Here is a 14,615-nt window from a genome sequence, read left to right as displayed (position 1 = left end):
GTAACATTCTGACAAAGTTTCATGAAGATTGGGCCAAAAATGTGACCTCTAGAGTGTAACAAGCTTTTCCTTTGATTTGACCTGGTGACCTAGTTTTTGACCCCAGATGACCCAATATCGAACTCATCCAGGATTTTATTAAGGGTAACATTCTGACCAAGTTTCATTAAGATTGGGCCAAAATTGTGGCCTCTAGTGTTAACAGTCAAATTGTTGACGACGGATGGATGGACGACGGACACAGGGCGATCACAAAAGTTCATCTTTAAGCACTTTGTGCTCAGGTGAGCTAAAACCTATAAAAGGTATCTATTTTCTCATTTCCCTGCGTACCAAGATAAGTATGTTTGATACACAACAAAAACAAATTTAGTGAAAAATATGTTTGAAAAGGAAATTTGATATTTTCTTAAAAATACAATGTGGACACTCTAAGTACATGGCTGTGTTACCAAACAAGGTGACGTTTATAGAAAGTGCGGAACAATTAATATATAATATGTTATTGATATTACAAGTCTTCCAAATTAAAAATTTGCCCAAGGAGTGGTCTGAAATGCTTTACACGATCCTTAACATATAAGAATATATTTGAAAACATAAAGCTAGTTCAGTGTGTATTTCACAACGATAGACCAACCGAGTAAGAAATATCCCAGTCCCTTATTCCAGTTTAGAAATACAATTTAGTTTAATATGTAACAGCTGATACAGGAATGTTTGGTAGAAACAGACACTACTTGTGTCAGATACCAACCACCTTGTAGTCAGTAATATACTAAATATTTGGATGAAATTTCTTGCACATGTTCTTTGATTCTTTTTTCTTGCCAAACAGTCTTACACATCATCGTTTTACAAATAGGAACTGTCACAGTTATGCATAGATTTGCATGTATTTCAGTGGCAGTACATTTGTGCCAGATTACAAGCCTTACCATATTGTCAGCTTTGTTGATACATGTTCATTATTGATATTTCCAGGTCAGGCCTCGGTTGTAGAGAAAGAGTTAGATGTTATAGAAAGAAGTAGAAGGGAACCTACTGCTGGAGAATCAAGCAGCATGGAAACAGATGTAATCATAGACAAAAAGTCTGAGGAGGTCGAAGGGACTGACTCTGCGACAATTAATAAAGTTACTTGTGGAACTGGATCTGCTTGTGAAGCAATGACATCATCTGAACAGAATCAAGGGGAACCTTTTAATTTGGACCAGAAATCAATTCAGACTAATGCATCAGATAAAAGGCCACTTGTTCAAACTGAAGGAGGTGATAAGCCAGTTAATCAAGATAATACAAGTACCATATCTGAAGAGAAAATGAAGGAATCAATCGAAACACAGACTACAGAAAGTGAAACTATTTACATCAGTTCAGACAGTGATATAGAAATGATTGATGTCTCTATTGATGAAGAAGCTAAAGTAGATGATGATAAAAGTGTGAAAAATCAGGGTGGCAACTTAATAATAATACCTTCGAATCCTAACAAGGAGCTCTCAGCAAAGTTTGAACAAGTTAAACTTGAAAGTACTCAGAAAGGAAATATAAATATAATTGATGACTCTGCAAAGAAAGCTGTTGAGAGTGAAGGATCAGGCACGTCAGAATCTGAAGGTGACTCTCAGTCTCAAAATGAAGAAGATTTATTGAGTTCTTTGAGTACTAGTGACACACAAGAAATGGGCAGTGGTCAAACAAAACGTATCAAGAAACAGAAAAAGAACAAGAAGAAAATGAGGAAGGAGAGAGAAACAAAGCATGAGCAAACAGAGACAGAAACTGAAAACACTGCTAGTACCGCCAGTAAAGAGAAAAATAACATTGAAAAAATTGTTGATGAAGAAAAGGTTACATCAGAAAAAGGTCATATTGTAAGTAAAACAGATACTAAAAGTTCTGGGTCAGGATCTCTAGAAAGTCAGTTTGTGTTTGGAGGAGGCTCACGATGGGGCATCAATGAAAAGTCAGATGCTGTAGAAAATCCTGCTGCTGTTGGAGATAGTTTATTCAAATTAGATAAAAGAGATAGAACTGCCTCTCCCTCAGGAAGAAAAGAACAGAGCCAGTCTGACAGTAAAGATCAGAATAGGCCAGAAACTGAAAATGAGAAAAACATTAAAGACAGTGGGAAGAACAATGCAGATGTTAAAGATGAGAAAGAACTTGCAGAAGATGATGATGTTGAAATGGAAGAAGACAAGAACAGCAATGATGAAGAAAGTAATTTAAACAAAAGAGAAGGAGTGCTTACACGGAGACAAAAGAAAAACCTGAAAAAGAAAGAAGAAAAAGAAAAGGAAGCAAATGAGAAGAGCAAGAAAGACAATGATAATGCAGTATGTTGAACACTTTAATACTTTTTTAAAATGATAGTTTCAGGGATTCTGTTGTTCTCATTTTGTCATACATTTGCCATTAATTTATAAAATGAAATAAAATGTTTAGGTCCATGTGCTTCTTTTTGAGATATTTACCAACGATTAAAGGGATCCGTGCATTCTGAGTAGATTTTAAATCAGCTTTTTGTATTATTTAATGTGTCAGACAATTTACTTTAGAAAGATAGTAATGTTGCTGTTGTAATAATTACTCATCTGTTGCTATTAGTTCATTGAATGAGTTTCATTGCTTACAGAGAATCCAGAGTTTATTCTATGTTTCTGGAAACTGAGGTTAGGCCATCACTTCTGATTTATCAATCATGCAGAACTACCTTACTGATAATTGCATAACTCAATTTATACGGATTATGTAGAATGAAGCCTAGACTTGGCATACTGAAACACACTTTGTTTTTAGCTCACCTGTCACAAAGTGACAAGGTGAGCTTTTGTGATCGCGCGGTGTCCGTCGTCCGTCGTCCGTCAGTGCGTCCGTGCGTCCGTGCGTCCGTAAACTTTTGCTTGTGACCACTCTAGAGGTCACATTTTTCATGGGATCTTTATGAAAGTTGGTCAGAATGTTCATCTTGATGATATCTAGGTCAAGTTCGAAACTGGGTCACGTGCCATCAAAAACTAGGTCAGTAGGTCTAAAAATAGAAAAACCTTGTGACCTCTCTAGAGGCCATATATTTCACAAGATCTTTATGAAAAATGGTCAGAATGTTCACCTTGATGATATCTAGGTCAAGTTCGAAACTGGGTCACGTGGGGTCAAAAACTAGGTCAGTAGGTCTAAAAATAGAAAAACCTTGTGACCTCTCTAGAGGCCATATTTTTCATGAGATCTTCATGAATATTGGTCAGAATGTTTATCTTGATGATATCTAGGTCAAGTTCGAAACTGGGTCACGTAGGGTCAAAAACTAGGTCATTAGGTCTAAAAATAGAAAAACCTTGTGACCTCTCTAGAGGCCATATTTCTCAATGCATCTTCATGAAAATTGGTCAGAATGTTCATCTTGATGATATCTAGGTCAAGTTCGAAACTGGGTCACGTGGGGTTAAAAACTAGGTCAGTAGATATAAAAATAGAAAAACCTTGTGACCTCTCTAGAGGCCATATTTTTCATGAGATCTTCATGAATATTGGTCAGAATGTTCACCTTGATGATATCTAGGTCAAGTTCGAAACTGGGTCATGTGGGGTCAAAAACTAGGTCAGTAGATCTAAAAATAGAAAAACCTTGTGACCTCTCTAGTGGCCATATTTCTCAATGGATCTTCATGAAAATTGGTCAGAATGTTCACCTTGATGATATCTAGGTCAAGTTCGAAACTGGGTCATGTGCGGTCAAAAACTAGGTCAGTAGGTCTAAAAATAGAAAAACCTTGTGACCTCTCTGGAGGCGATATTTTTCAATGGATCTTCATGAATATTGGTCAGAATGTTTACCTTGAAGATATCTAGGTCAAGTTCGAAACTGGGTCATGTGGGGTTAAAAACTAGGTCAGTAGATCTAAAAATAGAAAAACCTTGTAACCTCTCTAGAGGCCATATTTTTCATGAGATCTTCATGAATATTGGTCAGAATGTTCATCTTGATGATATCTAAGTCAGGTTGGAAACTTGGTCACGTGGGGTCAAAAACTAGGTCAATAGGTCTAAAAATAGAAAAAACCTTGTGACCTCTCTAGAGGCCATATTTCTCAATGGATCTTCATGAAAATTGGTGAGAATGTTCAGCTTGATGATATCTAGGTCAGGTTCGTAACTGGGTCATGTGCGGTCAAAAACTAGGTCAGTAGGTCGAAAAATAGAAAAACCTTGTGACCTCTCTAGAGGCCATATTTTTCACGAGATCTTCATGAAAATTGTTGAGAATGTTCACCTTGATGATATCTAGGTCAAGTTTAAAAGTGGGTCACGTGCCTTCAAAAACTAGGTCATTAGGTCAATTAATAGAAAAACCTTTTGACCTCTCTAGAGGCCATATTTTTCAATGGATCTTCATGAAAATTGGTCAGAATTTTTTATCTTGATGATATCTAGGTCACATGTGCTCAAAAACTAGGTCACTATGTCAAATAATAGAAATAACGATGTCATACTCAGTTGAACACTGGGTCATGTGGAGATAGGTGAGCGATTCAGGACCATCATGGTCCTCTTGTTTTAATTATCTCCCTTTATTGAATGTCCATTCCAATTTCATGTCCAGTCTGTAACTTACTTGATTTTGGATGGATTTAAAAAAAAAATTTGCACCAAGCAGAATTCTTGAAAGTTAAAAAAGTTGTATAGCAGTTGTATCATTATAAATATATTAGAATTAGCTGAGGATAGTATTAAATTTAAAACACCCCTGTTTGTACATACTGTATCATATTTTCATGATTCATGAGTTCTGATTGGCCCACAGTTAAACAGGGTGGCCAACACACTTGACTTGGATATCATACACATGGAGAAAATGCCCCGATTTAAGTAACATTTTGCTTATATTTTCCTTATTACTTGACAGATTTTCATAAAACAAGGAGTGTCAAAGACAGCAAAATGAGTGCTTTCTTCCACACAAAACATCTGCAATTATTTCTTAGTATTTTTCTCAAATACTTCGCCCAATTGCGGAAGTGTGTACTTTATCTACACAGTCCATGAAAAGCAGTTGGGCGAAGTGTTTGAGAAAAATTATGAGAACTGATGGCAGATGCTCTGTGTGGAGGAAAGCACTCATTTGCCGTCTTCAACACACTTCATTTTATGAAAATCCAACAAGTAATAAATAAATTATTGGCAAAACGTTACCTGAATTCAGATGTTTTCTCTGTGTGTACGATATCCAAAAGTCCTATAGGTTGGCCACACTGTAAAAATCAAAGGTGCTTTACTCTCTACACTTCCACAATGTTTTATAGCTAGTTTGGGGTTCTGAGTAAGCAAAGCATAAAACATACATATATATATATATATAATTGTTAACATTTAAAATGTTTAGAATGAGACAAGAAGAACAAGTAAAACCTTTATTTAAGCATTCAGTGATATATTCTGCACAGTATTTATTGTAATAATTATACAACATTTACAGAATTTTTAAGTTATACAATGATATTTATTTAACTTAATCATTTGCATGTTGTGTTAATACATGACATCAACTTTGATGAATATGCATGAAATATCTATTTTATGAATTAGTGGTAGCGCTACCTGTGCTTAAATTTATTAAAACGATAACATAACTATCTTTCAAAACTTAAAATGTTATATTAAAACATTTGACTGTTAATAGTTTCAGATTATGTCTTAAAATCAGCTTGAAATGTGTAATTTCTTTAATCAAACATCTCAAAATCAAGCACACACGCCTATTCATTTTATTACACGATATTATTTATGACTTTGAGAAGTTTCATTGAAATCTACATTGTTGTAAAAAATCTATTAACTGTTATCAAGGTTGGAATTTTCCCATAGACTCCCAGTATAAAACCTTTTTCAAGGTCTAAATTTTTCAGATCGGTCAAGCCAAAAATGGAGTACATGTCCCTATCATTTTCATTTGCCGAATCTATGTATATTCTGAAGTTTGGAAAAAGTTTTTGTTCATTGTAGAAAAATTTCCATTTGAATGTACAAAACTACCTTAAGGTGGCAGAGACTTTTTAATATTTAAATGATGTTATGAAGTACAACAAACTTATTGAAATGCGCTTTTTGCCTCTTACTTCAGGGAAACAGGTAGTGAATATTATATTATGCTATTTTTTGCTACAGGAAAGAAGTAAGAAGACAAAACAATCAGGATCTACACCAGGGTAAGCTCACTGAAGTCAAATGGTTGGAATAGATTTTCATAATTTTTTTTTTATTCAAGCATGCGTGGTGACATTTATTTTAAAGTAAAAGCTTTTTAAACTGTCAGAAATTCCAGACTGAGTATTAGATTGGCTCTGGTTCATATATTTGCTCTGCCACATGCCTCATATATTATGTTTTCTTCATTAAAAGAGCTTAAACAAAAATAAAGATGCATAGAAAATTCTTCTAATATAAATTTCTTGGTTGTTCTTTCATAGAATTTCCACAGTGTTCACTGCGTAAAGGGTATACTGTTAGATATTTCTTGTCAAGCACTTTGCAGATTCAAAAGAATTTATTTAAATACCAAGGCAAACCTTGTATTAACTTGGGTTTGTAACTATTGCATATATATACTTAAGTTGCTGTAATAATATTATATAGCTAATAAAGGCATAAACCATTAAATTGAGTTTGCCTTTGTGTCCAGTGTAGATCTTGATAAGCCTGCACATCTGTGCAGTCTGATCATGATCTGCACTGTTTGCTAGGCAGTCAGTATCTCTTTGGTAAGTTAATGGTATTATTCAAATTGGAAGATTTACAAGTTCATTGTAGAAATTTAGCATGGTAAGGGTTAAACTAGTCATCAGAAAATAAAAAGATAGCTTTAGTTTTATTACTTTTGATACATTTTTCTATTTTAAGAACCAATGGAAGTGGAGGTCGATCAGAAAAATATACACATGTATTTTTTCATGTACTCATAAATGAGGATTTTAAATTCAACTCTGAGAAGCATAGGCTTATCTTGGCTATGGAAGATCAGCATGAGAAATGGGAGAACATGTCAAGAGTTTGCAAAATCAAGAAGTAAGTTAATTTGATTATACTGTAGCCTGAGCTCATTTGAGCCGCAGGCTCACAGGTGAGTTATTGTGATTGTGCTGTATGTGTCACCCATCCGGCATCTGTCCATCTTTACTTTTTCAGACAGCTGGCAGGGAGATCACAGATCAACTGATGACAGGATCATGAGTTTGATCCCGGTTGAAGTGTATGTTCTCCTTGACCATTTGACAATTAGTACTTGCACAGAAATCACTGGTTGATCCAGTTGTCTGCAGTTACATAACTAAAATACTGCTGAAAAGCCATGCTAAACATTTCAAACATTGGCTTTTTGGATAAAATATGTGAACTGCTGAAACTGCTTGTATAATCATGGTACATAATCTTAGTATATCTGTATGATTTTTAGCTTGACTATTTCAAATACGAGGGTTGTCCAAGAAAATTGCGAACTCTTTTTGTTATTTCGAAAGTAAGCAATGCATCAAATAATTATTTCAACTGGTGTTACTTCAATGAATACTCGACCAGACTATAGAGTTTAAAATTAAGTATCTGTCTTATTATTTGAGTATTTGTGACAAGCCATGACAAAATGGTCCCAAATGACATTTTTATGGAAACTGAGTTTTTCATATATTCTGAACTGTAGATGTGTCCTTAACATAAATTCAAAATTTTAGACCTGCATGTTTTAAAATAACAAAATTACAGCATTTTTTGTACAATAACTTCCCACCGCAAACTTGCACGTTTTGTTAAATAATAATGACAAATACTAAAATCATGTACTTTTATCATTTATTTCAATATCATATTTTGCCATCAATATTAAAAGTATTTAACATGATTAGCACAGTTGATAATGCCTTCTTGCTGTAAATATGCTATTTCATATTCAAAAAATGTCATAATTCAAGTTTCCATAGCAACAAAATACAACTATTACTTTAAATGTCAATTCAACAAACATTTTAGCCTACATTTGGAGCAAAAAAAATGTAAATTTATAAAATATATATTAGTTCTCCTGAAGAACAAGAATTTGTGTTTTTTTCTGATTTATATTCATCTCAAAAATATCTAAAAGCAATTCCATAAATATCTAATATAAATTTGTAATGTGTCATTCAGTTTCAAATGTAAGATGCATTGCTCAATGACAGTGTCAATTGAATATTAAAAGTATCAGTGATGAATATATAACATTAAATTGTTTACATATTAATTATATTCAAAGGTCATATTACTCTGCTATGAAAGCAGATATACCTAATACTTAAGTTCTGTTTCCATGGCAACAACATTTTTTATAAAATAGAGAATTCATTTTATTTCCTTCATATTTTACATAAATTTTCAAGTAAAAGTATCATTTCAAAATATTCTTCCTGGAGGGTAGCTTTTTTCAACTTACATAGTTGCATAAAATATATCTTCACTAAAATATTTAATATTAAGGTAATTACTTCAAATGTAGAAAATCATCAATAAATACATTAAACTTTGCTTATTATAAATCAACTGTGTATGTAGAGCTACACTCATGATTTTATGTCATGCAGTACTAAACAGTAGATTGTTGAAAAATCTTCCAGTGTTTTAAAGGATTTTCACATTTATACTGTGTTCAGCCTTACATACATACAGTGTGTCTATATTTAACCAATACATTGTACTGCTGACACCATAAACTTGTTAATTCAATGTTAACATAAACTATATGTAGCATTTGTTCATATTCAAATGTATGGAATTTGGGTCTAGTACATCATTTAAAAATCAAAAACACTTTCAAATTAATTAAAATTTCAGAAAATACCAAATGAGCTGAGCTCTTTTTCTGTATTACTTTAAATGTTAAACACTTTTTTCCATTCATTCTTTGTTTTAAATGACTGAGCTCTCAGTTTTAATGGCTTTGGCATTGCTGGTTTTGAGCATACGCTGCTGTTGCTGCGAAGGGGCGCTACCACTGTCGAAAGGCATCCAGCTCAGGAATGGTAATACGGTTGTCATGACAACCCCTGCCTAAAATATTAATCTCCATCTCTGGGCTGAAGTTGTAATCCTTCAACAATAATATACCAGGTCATGCAGAAGACATTCTGTAATGATAAATGTATTAAATATTTAAGACAAAGAACACTAATATCCTTTCTTTCAATCCTGAAAAACAACTGTCCCTAAGACAACCCACACATAATTACATTAAATAACATTTTAGAATTTTATTTCAGTAATGACAACCTCTTTTCATGAAAAATTTCAACCATCGCACATATTCTACATCAAGTAAGGATCCTGATTTTGATCTCATTTTAACAAATAGTTCTTTAACCTGCTAAAGAAAAAAACAGTTACTGTATTACAATTATGTTATTTCTAATGAACTGGCTTGCAGTGAGCTAGACACTCTTTAACAACACAAAAAGCAACAGAAAATGTGGTATTTTAATATAAGTGGCCTCTTTACAGACATGACCTCTGCAGCAAGTTTTATCAATACTTGATTATTACTTAAGAACATATTTGCTTAAAGAGGGTTAAGCCAAATATACCTAAACATGTTCAGGACTGAATTCTGTATGCCTGGCCTCCATCAGGTTGTACTCCATGTCATCATGTAGACCCATCATAACAAGCCACATTCCATAGCTAAAATAAGGGTACATATATTTAAACAATGAAATTTTAGACAAAAACTTTTATGTAGAAATAGTGTAGTCCTTAGAATATAACATAGCATCACTTTATTATTAATAAATTATTAAAACAATTAAATGCCAGCTACACAGTTGAATTTTTAATACAATAGGTTGTGCAAGTATGCATTATTCAAATTATAAATCAATGTTTATCAGTGAAGATAATGATGTTTCATTTACATAAAAGTATGCATATTATATAAATAAACTTGAAACCAGTGACTTTCCAAACTGTGAAATCAAATATTTCAACATAAAATTCTGTGTGCTTAATATATATTTTTTTATTTATTGGGAATTCTTACCTTATTACAACACTTTTCTTATTTTGTCCACTATAATTGTCCATATGTAATGAAACATTCTTTTCTCCATAGCCATGATGCTTGAAGTGACGGTGGACCATAGATACCACACTGTTTGCTCCTCTTCCAAAAGCAGTACTGTACTTTTCATACACTAGGTAGAAAATCTGAGAGCCTTAAAAACAAGAACAGTTTTCTTTATAAGAAATGTATTAAAGTTCTCATCAAAAATGGAATGAATCAACACTGTGACTGACCAAAACAGTCCATCATTTCTTATAGATAATGCTTGACAACAACTTGCATTTATCAAAATTAAATTGAATTGCAATTTACAGTGCTTATTATATTGCATAGATCTTTATTATAAAGCAATGTAGTATTTTCATTCCCATTTCAGGGATTTACAAAAACTTCAGAGAAAAAAAACCCCAAAGAAATTAGTAAAATCAAGTCTTAACAAAACACAACTTCCTTTAGATAGTTTCACTTAACCAACTTTCTGTTTTAAGGTGTCACTGTAAATTCCAATGTAAAATGTGCACTGTAGGCCTGTAGCTTTTATTAATAGAGTCATGATTTTTTTTTTTGAAGACTGTGGAATTTAATTTAGTGATATTTGGAATTTCATAGATCTAGTTAAAATTGATAAATGAAAAAATGCATTTGAGGATACTGACAGTGATATGAATATAAACACTTACTTTAAAATCTTATAGAATACCTGCATGAGAATTCACAGCAACTCCACTTGCTTATTATGTGTACAATACTTGCTGAGCATACTGTAGTCAAAACTGCAGTGAACCTTTATATCTCTTACTGCTGGAGGTTGTCCTGAAAAATATAAACAAAGAATTTTTCATTTATTTAGAAGGTTACCAGCATGCTGTCTATCAGTACTGGCAGTAGTGAGAATGAAAAAAGTAGTTTTTATTGTAAATTGCATGTAGATTTTTTAAAATAAATTTTCAGGATGTCTATTTTAGTTTCTATTACAACAAAAAGTGACAATTTAAGACACCACTGTTCCTGTGTTATTCTACTTTTCTTTTCCAATTGTCATAGATTCTACTGTATGTGCACAATGACCATTTAATTATTCACCAGTTCAGTGTACATCTCTGACAGTTAAAACATATCTTACAATCTTCCTGTTCATTTACAATTTCTAGACAGAAAATTTCATACAGAATGTACTTAATATAATATAGATGCCCGACTGTCTTGGCTATCTATCTATCTATCTATCTATCTATCTATCTATTTATACTGCAGCGCTCCTCTCTGCGAGTATTATGTGCAGCTGCGTGCCTGTACAAGTATATTCTGCCATCAGGGAAATTAACAAATATTAAAAGTATTTGAAATTTTGACAGCAGACAGTCGAATCGAAATGACAACACGGCCATTTTTCGCTGCCAAGTTTATCTTCGAAACATCAACAAACGAAGCGGTCTGTCCATTCTTTTTTAGCTCACATGTCACAAAGTGACAGTGTGAGCTTTTGTGATCGCGCAGCGTCCGTCGTCCGTGCGTAAACTTTTGCTTGTGACCTCTCTAGAGGTCACATTTTTCATGGGATCTTTATGAAAGTTGGTCAGAATGTTCATCTTGATGATATCTAGGTCAAGTTCGAAACTGGGTCATGTGCGGTCAAAAACTAGGTCAGTAGGTCTAAAAATAGAAAAACCTTGTGACCTCTCTAGAGGCCATATTTTTCACAAGATCTTCATGAAAATTGGTCAGAATGTTCACCTTGATGATATCTAGGTCAAGTTTGAAACTGGGTCACGTGCCGTCAAAAACTAGGTCAGTAGGTCAAATAATAGAAAAACCTTGTGACCTCTCTAGAGGCCATATTTTTCATGGGATCTGTATGAAAGTTGGTCTGAATGTTCATCTTGATGATATCTAGGTCAAGTTTGAAACTCGGTCAGCAGCGGTCAAAAACTAGGTCATTAGGTCTAAAAATAGAAAAACCTTGTGACCTCTCTAGAGGCCATATTTTTCATGGGATCTGTATGAAGGTTGATCTGAATGTTCATCTTGATGATATCTAGGCCAAGTTCGAAACTGGGTCAACTGTGTTTAAAAACTAGGTCAGTAGGTCTAAAAATAGAAAAACCTTGTGACCTCTCTAGAGGTCATATTTTTCACAAGATCTTCATGAAAATTTGTCAGAATGTTCACCTTGATGATATCTAGGTCAATTTCGAAACTGGGTCATGTGCCGTCAAAAACTAGGTCAGTAGGTCAAATAATAGAAAAACCTTGTGACCTCTCTAGAGGCCATATTTTTCATGGGATCTGTATGAAAGTTGGTCAGAATGTTCGTCTTGATGATATCTAGGTCAGTTTCGAAACTGGGTCAGCTGCGTTCAAAAACTAGGTCATTAGGTCTAAAAATAGAAAAACTTGTCATCTCTCTAGAGGCCATACTTTTGAATGGATCTTCATGAAATTTGGTCAGAGTGTTCACCTTGATGATATCTAGATCAAGTTTGAAACTGGGTCACGTGCCATCAATAACTAGGTCAGTAGGTCAAATAATGAAAAAGCCTTGTGACCTCTCTAGAGGCCATATTTTTCATGGGATCTGTATGAAAGTTGGTCTAAATGTTCATCTTGATGATATCTAGGTCAGATTCAAAACTGGGTCACATGAGCTCAAGAACTAGGTCACTATGTCAAATAATAGAAAAAAAAACGACGTCATACTCAGTTCAAAACTGGGTCATGTTGGGACAGGTGAGCGATTCAGGAACATCATGGTCCTCTTGTTTACTTAAATTACGAATAAATTTATAATGAAGATAAACACTTACCATAACAGTCAATAAATCCGCCAGGTCCCGTTTTGTTTGTGAAGGTGTCATAGTGCGACCTACACAACATTTTATTAATACTTTCTGCGCCACGAACTTATCTGACCTTCCAATTTCAGAAAGTGCGTGCGACCATTACTTTCAAAACTACATCACCATTTTAAAGCAAGTGATGTCAAAGACTTGAAATGCAACATAATTTTGTGTCACACGTTGCCATTAAAGATGATATAAATTCTAATCCTATGAGATGTATATCGAGTAAGTTACATGAGTTTAAATGGAAGCCACTTCTTTTTGTAGGAGGAAAACGGAGCGTGCACCATAGCACTGACTGCCCTCCATTATTTAAATAATTCTAAAATAATATGAGAGGTATTAAATTTTAAGCTATATAGTCCTGTCGCGCATACATTGAAATAACACCAGTTAAAACAATTATTTCATGCGTCACTTATTTTCGAAATAATAAAAAAAGTGCGTTTTCTGGGACAACCCTCGTATTTAGAGCTATTCTGTTCACCCAGGTGCTGATGTCAGACAACTATATGATATCTTCACACAAGGTTTCATTATCATCAAGTATACTTACATAACTAAGTTAGATAACTCTTGACAGAATTTCATGTCAGTTATGGCCTCTTACAACATAGAAAATAGGGTTAAAAGTAAGCTCTATTTCAGTAACATTTACATAATTATATTGAATTGAAACTTCATGAAATTCTCCCGGTCTTCAAATGTACTCCAATATACCAAAGTTAATAATCGAATTATTGCAACTACTTTATCGTTATCACCGCTACTGTTTCTCTTGAATAGTCAAGCACACTGTCTCATGGTGAGCTCTTGTTTTGGCCATTAAAGCTATATATGTGTGAATTATCAGCCATCAGGCTTCTTGTACAGAGTAAACAGCTTGGAAGTTTTGACCGATTCCAAATACTAGTTACAAGTATCATACATGTGATATGTCCCGGATTGTATGGGATTGTCCTGGAAATGACATACTCGTCCCAATGTCCCATACAGTGTTGAAATGTCCTGGAAAAATAAAAATACAGAAAACAAAAATAAACCCCCCAAAAAGCTAGCTTTTTTGGTCTATAAATTGTTGAATTTTATGTTAATAAAACACAATAAACAGTCCCCGGTGTCACATTGTTTATTCCTAATATCAGGTTCATGCCCTCAAGTGGTACACATGTTGATTAAGCCAGCTTCGATCAACACTCATACTGAACGCACACCGCGATCTTTTGATGACCCTGATTAAGTTTCAGTCAGCTATTTTGATGACACTGATTATGAACTGACAGAATTATGCAATGAGTAATGAGTAACAGTTTTACGATAATTATGTCTCCCCCAGGAGACATATTGTTTTTGCCCTGTCCGTCCGTCCGTCCGTCCGTACGTCACACTTCATTTCCGAGCAATAACTGGAGAACCATTTGACCTAGAACCTTCAAACTTCATAGGGTTGTAGGGCTGCTGGAGTAGACGACCCCTATTGTTTTTGGGGTCACTCCATCAAAGGTCAAGGTCACAGGGGCCTGAACATTGAAAACCATTTCCGATCAATAACTAGAGAACCACTTGACCCAGAATGTTGAAACTTCATAGGATGATTGCTCATGAAGAGTAGATGACCCCTATTGAATTTGGGGTCACTCCGTCAAAGGTCAAGGTCACAGGGGCCTGAACATTGAAAACCATTTCCGATC

At 34.1% G+C, this 14,615-nt stretch overlaps 1 protein-coding gene and 1 long non-coding RNA gene across 2 annotated transcripts in view; one reads left to right on the top strand and one right to left on the bottom strand.

Annotated features, from left to right (window-relative positions):
* The window catches only part of LOC128553871 (calponin homology domain-containing protein DDB_G0272472-like), a 37,908-nt gene extending 30,821 nt beyond the window's left edge, over positions 1-7,087 (top strand). The window contains exons 3-5 of the mRNA XM_053535062.1: positions 985-2,342; positions 6,172-6,212; positions 6,904-7,087. Of these exons, the coding sequence (XP_053391037.1) occupies positions 985-2,342; positions 6,172-6,212; positions 6,904-7,072 (1,568 nt within the window). The 3' untranslated portion in view covers positions 7,073-7,087. The remainder of the gene's footprint in view (positions 1-984; positions 2,343-6,171; positions 6,213-6,903) is intronic.
* A 1,244-nt stretch (positions 7,088-8,331) lies between these two features.
* LOC128553870 (uncharacterized) lies at positions 8,332-11,102 on the bottom strand. Its single transcript, XR_008369452.1, has 4 exons — positions 10,785-11,102; positions 10,061-10,235; positions 9,609-9,705; positions 8,332-9,155 (listed from the first exon to the last, which is right to left on the bottom strand). It is a non-coding gene; the product is annotated as an uncharacterized LOC128553870 (long non-coding RNA).
* Positions 11,103-14,615: the final 3,513 nt, after the last annotated feature.

The sequence above is a fragment of the Mercenaria mercenaria genome, unplaced genomic scaffold (assembly GCF_021730395.1).
Source record: "Mercenaria mercenaria strain notata unplaced genomic scaffold, MADL_Memer_1 contig_4415, whole genome shotgun sequence".
NCBI classification, from domain to species: domain Eukaryota; kingdom Metazoa; phylum Mollusca; class Bivalvia; order Venerida; family Veneridae; genus Mercenaria; species Mercenaria mercenaria.
This window is presented reverse-complemented; position numbering and strand designations above follow the sequence as displayed.